This window comes from Martes martes, assembly GCF_963455335.1.
Source record: "Martes martes genome assembly, chromosome: 14".
Classification (NCBI taxonomy): domain Eukaryota; kingdom Metazoa; phylum Chordata; class Mammalia; order Carnivora; family Mustelidae; genus Martes; species Martes martes.
Window position 1 is genome coordinate 55,336,563 of NC_137902.1, and position 7,056 is coordinate 55,343,618.

Below are 7,056 nucleotides of genomic sequence, written 5' to 3' on the forward strand. Positions count from 1 at the left end.
AAAGTTCCAAAGATTTTAATATACGTCATCGTGCTGCCATGCAAACAATGACCCAACTCTTGTTTATGCCCATGTGACAAAACTAGGCACAGACGGGGTGGGGGGGCACCGCGGGGAGGAGATTGCATCCAGGTTCCCAGAAGGCAACCTAAGCCCCTGTTCCCGTAATAGCAAGGCCCTCACGGGGGGGTGGGGGGGGTACACAGACTCAAGGGATGAGCCACCCCATGGTGTCACACGTGGTCTGGGGCCTGTGGCTATTTGTTCCCGTCACGTACACCAGTTGGAGTGTGAACTCTTGAAAACAGCCCCCCACTTACCCAGCTGTCCTCACCTCAAACCAGTGTGATTTTGGCCCCCCAGAAGTCACCCCATGAGTCACTCAACCCATGGAAACCTCACCCCACCCTGACCTCAGGTAAGACAAAGGGTGAAGACCCTGGGCCTCTGGTCCCACCCACATCTCTCTCCCCCTTTGTCTACCCACCCACTCCGTGGCTGCAACCTCAGGCCAGGGTTGGGGAGGGGCTGCGGACCAGTGTGGCTGCTGGTTCTCCTCACAAAAGGGGGAACAGGTAAGTGTGTCCTGGGGTACATCGTTTGGGGTCTAGAGCCTGGGCCGGGTTGGGAAGCAGGTGTGGGTAGGAAGAGGGCCAGGAGGCTAATTTCTCCCCACTGCCTGGGGAGGGGGGGAATGGTCACGGGAGTTCACATTTGCTGAGAACCAGACACTGTTCTAAGCACTTCACACATAGTGACTCTCCCGTTCTTCACAATCTGTAGGGTCCACACTATTATTATCTCCCTTTTTAGCTGAGAAAACTGAGGCCCAGAGAGGCTAAAGAAGCTTGCCAGGTCACACAGCCAGAGACCCTGTGGTGAGCTCCTATACTGTGCCCCCTCCTAGGTCTCAAACACGTGATGCTGTAGATCAGAAGCAGGGGGATTCCCCTTGCTGGCCCGCTCCTCAACCCCAGAGTTGAATCCCAAAGTCCCCAGGCCCCTGGGTGTGCTCCACACCAAGCCTCACCTGTCAGCCTGGGCCCCTGGGCCCCAGGCACCTCTGCTGGGGGAGGAGACGCTGGCCCTCATAGCTTTGCTTCCTGGAGGGCTGTCAGAAGGCCCGGATGAGGAGGTGAGGACAGGATGGGTGCTGGTGGGAGGGGGAGAGCCGAGGGGACCCATGACCACAGCTGGAGGGGCGGGACAGGAAGCAGAAGTGATGTGAACGGTGGCCGGGGTGATGAGCTGTGTGGTGAGCCTGCTGGGGGCTGACAGCACCATTTCAGGAGCATCTCCTGTGGGGAGAGAATGTCTGTGTAGAGCGTCTGCGCATAGGACTCCAGGTAGGGAGGAAGGCGGGCGTCGGGGAGGCTGTGAGCCCCCGGGTGGGGACAGGAAGGCCTGGGAGTGGGGCTGCTCCATCCAGGGAAGAGCCTGATGGAACAGGAAGTGCTGTGACCCGTGAGAATGCTCTGTCACCGACTCACTGGGTGGCCTCATGCCCGCTCTGCGTCTCAACGTCCTCACAAAGAAAGGGGAAACGTTATAGGGCATTGTCTGTAAGGCCCCTTCAGAGGCTGACAGGGAAAACTTTAAGAAAACTGGAAATGGGCTCCCTGGGAGTTCAGGGAGCCTAATGAGGCCCAGGCTAGAGATGGAACTCTGTGGTTTGACGTTGTCAGCTGTGCCGGCCTCCCAAGTAGGATGACCCACGGGCTTTTCTCCAGAGAGGCTGTGGCCCCTGGCAGATGCTGGAAGGGGCAAGCCTCCAAGGAGTCCACTTCAGATAGGGGGAGAGTGTGGAGACTCCAGATTCTAAACAGGTCCCTGTTTTGAAGCCACCTCAAAATAGGAAAGAAATTTCTAGCCCATGGTTGCCCAACAGTAGGCAACAGGTAGCTCGTGGCGCTGCTGGAATTCTGCAGAGCACGGCAGAGGATGGCAGAGCAGGTGTGGGCATCGGGAGATCCCGAGAGGGGACCTAAAGGCCTCCCCACACAGGGTGTAAGGGCAGAGGCACGTGCGCAGCTTCGAGTTTGGAATGCGGGTTGTTCTCCCACAAGGCTCAGAGAGCGGGCCCAACAGGAAGGTGGGGACCATAAGGGCAATAAGTTATTTCTTTCCCAATTCTGTTAAGGGCTTCATGGGAGACGGCCAGACAGATACAGAATGAGAGAGGTGGGGTGGGAAAAGCCTGGCTTGTTCTGAGGCCCAAACTGATAATTCCCTAGAATCCAGGATTCTCTAGAGTCCCAGATCCCTCCCCAAATTTGCTCTATGTGCACTCTGCCTCCTCTTCTGTGTGCAGAGCCCCTTCCCCACCGGTAGCAGCTATGGTCCCGGGTTCAAAGCCATCAGTCTGGGTCCCCATTAGGCCTTAAATAATGAAATCTTAGGGGCACCTAGGTGGCTCAGTCATTAAGCATCTACCTTCAGCTCAGGTCACGACCCCAGGGTCCTGGGATTGAGCCCTGCACTGAGCTCCTTGCTCAGCGGGAAGCCTGCTTCTCCCTCTCCCACTCCCCCTGCTTGTGTTCCCTCTCTGGCTGTGTTACTCTCTGTCAAATAAATAAATAAAATCTTTAAAAAATAAGCAAATAAACAAACAAACAAATAAATAGTGAAATCCTAGCAAGGGGATCCACCTGGCTGTGTGACCCTGGGCAAGTCACTTCCCATCCTTGGGCCCATTTGTACAGGTGGGGGGATGGGCCAGATTTGTAAAGGCCACTGCCGCTCTGACTTTCAGAGACTAACGGCACATCTCGTTCCCTCTCCATTCCGTATGCCACAATGGTTCATCCTCCGTTCCTCTGCCCACAGCTTCCGGAGCCCAAACGCCCCCGTGCCTCCGCAGCTCCATGGGTGCCCACCTGTTCTTCCTGGGCCTCCTGCTGCTGCTGCTGCCCACGCCCACCCCAGCCCCCTGCCGCACAGGCACCCGCAATGAGTGCCGGCACAACCAAGGGTTCGTGCCTGGCGCGGCACTAGCGGGGGAGGGCGTGGACGTGACCAGCCTCAAGCGCTCGGGCTCCTTCCCTGTGGACATAGAGAGCTACCTGCGGCCGGACGGCACCTGCACCCTCTGCCAGAACTCCCTGCAGGAGGGCGCCCTCCAGCGTCTGCCCCTGGCACTGACCCACTGGCGCGCCCAGGGCTCAGGCTGCCAGCGCCAAGTGGTCAGGGCCAAGGCCACCTCCACTGAGGGCGTGGCCAAGGAGGCAGCCAGCCATATCCGCAACGACTGGCAGGTGGGGCTGGATGTGTCTCCCAAACCCAGCGCCGAGGTGCATGTGACCATGGCCGGCTCGCACTCCAAGATGGCCAACTTCGCTGCCCAAAAGACCCACCAGGACCAATACAGCTTCAGCACTGACTTGGTGGAGTGTCGCTTCTACAGGTGAGCACCGCGGGTCGGGGAGGAGGAGCTCAGAGAAAGGGCTGGGAAACTTGGTGTGGTCAGGAGCGCTCAGATGGCAGGGCGGGGACTTGGAGGCTGAGTCCACCAGGAGGATACACAGCACTGGTTCTCATAGGCTGGGTGGTGTGGTGCCCTCAGGCCTTCTCCCCGGGGCCCCTGAAAGGGAAGAGCCCCAGGAGAGAACAGGTGGAGGAGAAATGAGCAAGGCTGTGCTGAGAACCCCGACATGATGCCATTTCGATCTACTGAGTGCCCAGTCCCCCTGTCCTGTGGGCAGGAGACTTCCCATCACTTGGACTCGTTCACACGTCCGACCACAATCGTGTCCGTCATGTAGCAGCCTCTGTGCTGGGAATTAGGGCTACAGAGCTAGACAGCAGCAGCCACACCCCTCTCCTCAGGGACCTGGGTCCCACACCCCAGAAACACATGGTCTCCACGGAGGACCCAAGTCACCCACCCTGACATCCCCCACAGTGAGACAGGGCGCTTCCTGCCTTGTGGCCAGAGCTGTCAGGAGCCCAATCTAGGGGACAGACGGACAAGGCCACGGGACTGGTTTCCAAAGCGAGACGGTCACTATCTATGTCGTATCATCACTTTTATAATTAGAAAATAAAAAGGAGGGGCCCCTGGGTGGCTCAGTCATTAAGCATCAGCCTTCAGCTCAGGTCATGATCCCAGAGTCCTGGGATCAAGCCCCGCATCAGGGTCACTGCTGAGTAGAAAGCCTGCTTCTCCCTCTCCTACTCCCCCTGCTTGTGTTCCCTCTCTCACTGTCTCTCTCTCTCTCTCTGTCAAATAAATAAATAAAATCTTTAAAAGAAAGAGAGAGAGAGAGAGAGAGAGGAAGGAAGGAAGAAAAGAAAATACTTGGCAAAGGAAAAGCAGAAATTCATCATGCTTAGTTCACCAAGGAGCAACAGACAGAATAGGTTTCCCCAACAGGCCAGAGCTATGGGCCTGGAGCCAGGCCACCTGGGTTCAAGTTCTCTATCACTTACATGTGACCTTGGTCGACCCTGAGGGATGGCTGAATGGGGAAAACCAACCACGGCTGGCCCATCTGATGTTTCTCTCCCCTTTCAGTTTTCACGTGGTACACTCTCCCCCACTCCACCCCAACTTCCAGAAGGCTGTCAGCGACCTGCCCCCCGACTTCAACACCTCTACAGAGGCCGAGTACGTCAGGCTCATCTCCAACTACGGCACCCACTTCATCCGGTCCATGGAGCTGGGCGGCCGGGTCTCGGCCCTCACTGCCCTGCGCACCTGTGAGCTGGCCCTGAACGGGCTCACGGCCAACGAGGTGGAGGACTGCCTGAACGTCGAGGCCCAGGTCAGCATCAACAGCCAAGCTAGCCTTTCCTCAAAATTCAAGGCGTGTGAGGAGAAGAAGAAGCAGCACAAGATGGAGGCTTCCTTCCACCAGTCCTACCGGGAACGCTTTTCCCAGATAGTCGGTGGTCACCACACCGCGGTGGGCGACCTGCTGTTTGGGGACGGGGCCAGGCCAGAGCAGTTCTCCACCTGGATGAACTCCCTGCTGGACAGGCCCGGCCTGGTGGACTACACCTTGGAGCCTCTGCACGTGCTGGTGGAGAGCCGGGACCCACGGCGGGAGGCGCTGAGGCAGGCCGTGAGCAAGTACGTGATGGACAAGGCCCGGTGGAAGGACTGCGGCAGGCCCTGCCCCCCGGGGCAGCACAAGAACCCCCACAACCCGTGCCAGTGTGTGTGCCACAGCTCAGCGGTCACCAACCAGGACTGCTGTCCCCGGCAGAGGGGCCTGGCCCACTTGGAGGTGATGAACTTCCAGGCGACAGGCCTGTGGGGAGACCGCATCACAGCCACGGACGCCTACCTGAAGGTCTTCTTCGGAGGCCAGGAGCTGAGAACCAGCACGGTGTGGAACAGCAACCACCCCAAGTGGGCGGAGCGGCTGGACTTCGGAGATGTGCTCCTGTCCACGGGGGGGCCCCTGAGGGTGCAGGTATGGGACGAAGACCATGGCTGGGATGATGACCTCCTCGGCACCTGTGACCAGAAAGCGCAGTCTGGCTCACACGAGGTGAAGTGCAACCTGAACCACGGCCACCTGAGATTCTCCTACCACGCCAAGTGCTTGCCTCACCTGGAGGGGGCCACCTGCCAGCAGTACGCCCCCCACGGCCTTCTGGGGGCGCCTCCGGGGAACCGGAGCGGGCCAGTGTGGTAAGCGCGGTGGGCCTTGCTCGAGAGGACTAGGGAGCCCGGAATGAATGGGGTTCTCACAGAGGGACCCATGGCCTATCTTCATATTCCCATTAGACAGATGGAAAACTGAGGCTTATTTTTTTTTTCCAATGAAGTAGCTGAATTTATAGGCCAGCCCTGAGTCTGCTGTCCAAACTGCCGCAGCTCTCTGATACTCTCGAGTCCTGGAAACAAGCTGCTTTCCCTGCAGCCTTTACCAGCATGGGGACTTCTTCACCCCACTGGGTCCAACCCTGTCTGTCCCAGCTGCTCTGCTTGCTCTCTCTTCTTTGCCCAGCTTTGCCCCTCAGCCAAATCAGGGACCGTCTGGATTGGCCTCGTGGGTGCCCAGCCTGACAGAGGACTGATACGTGTGCTGTGATGGTGACCATCATGGTGGTGGTTGTGGCCGGGGAGAGGGCCGGGACCAAACGCTGTCCTAGAGACCGACATCTACATCAGCAACCCTATACAGTAGGACTCGCGACTCACCCCGGAGCGGGCCAGGAATCAACAAACTGGCATTCTACTTTTGTTGGAAACGTGGGGACCCAAAATATTTTACTTCCCTCGTAACTCTTGATTCAACACCCAGCAGCACCAACTCGGGGACCAAAGGCAACAGACTTTTAGCTCCCAGCCGTGTGGCCACAGGGAATGGTGAGGACTATGGGGAGCTGAAGGACACGTGATTTACCTAGATGGGGGGAAGTGGGGGCTGCAGCTCTGCCCCCACGAAGCACTCCCAGGCAGGAGGGCTGGCGGGGCTCAGAATTTCTGGAAGTAGCTAGAAACCCCAAATTAACTTCTCTAATTGTTGGCAAGGAAGTTCACTTTGTAAAAATAAACCTATGTGCAAGTCAAAGAGAAGGTGTGCACAGGCCATAATCAATCCACAGCCAACGGCTAGGAAGCTGTCATTTCAACAGAACCCATGTGGCAGGCTGAAGAGCTCTCCCCTGTCCCCCACAGTTGGAGGGGGGGAAGGCAGTGGCTCCAACAAGGGGGTGTCTGAGGCTTCCTGTCTTTGAGTTCTGTGGTCAAATGAAATGGTCCTTGTTTCGTATGTTTGGGACACAGGCCCACGGGGGTGGGCGGCACGATCCAGGCAGCCTCCTCCAACTGGCAGGATTGGTGCAGGGTTGCCAAGTCAGAGGAGCTCAGAGTTGCTGGCCTGGCTTCCTGACTCCCTTTGAAAGTCCCTGCAAATTAAGGCCTTGGAGGTTTGTGTGGACCCATACTCTCAAAGCCCAGGAGTCATATTACACTGACCCCGAATCTAAAAGGCCGGTTGAAGCCAATGTTCTTACACCTTTCCCTTCACAGCCACGCGCACAAACAAGAGCACAAGAAAAATCTTGAAAGGTCACGCTGGCTGCTGCACTAATTGAAAATAA

General features: G+C 57.5%; 1 protein-coding gene across 1 annotated transcript; it reads left to right on the plus strand.

Annotated features, from left to right (window-relative positions):
- The first annotated feature begins 1,221 nt into the window (after positions 1–1,221).
- Positions 1,222–6,522, plus strand: PRF1 (perforin 1). The gene is made up of 3 exons (XM_080823236.1): positions 1,222–1,346; positions 2,827–3,403; positions 4,514–6,522. The coding sequence occupies exons 1-3, from the start codon at positions 1,244–1,246 to the stop codon at positions 5,640–5,642; spliced, it is 1,809 nt and encodes a 602-aa protein (XP_080679362.1). The 5' UTR covers positions 1,222–1,243; the 3' UTR covers positions 5,643–6,522.
- The last annotated feature ends 534 nt before the right edge of the window (positions 6,523–7,056 follow it).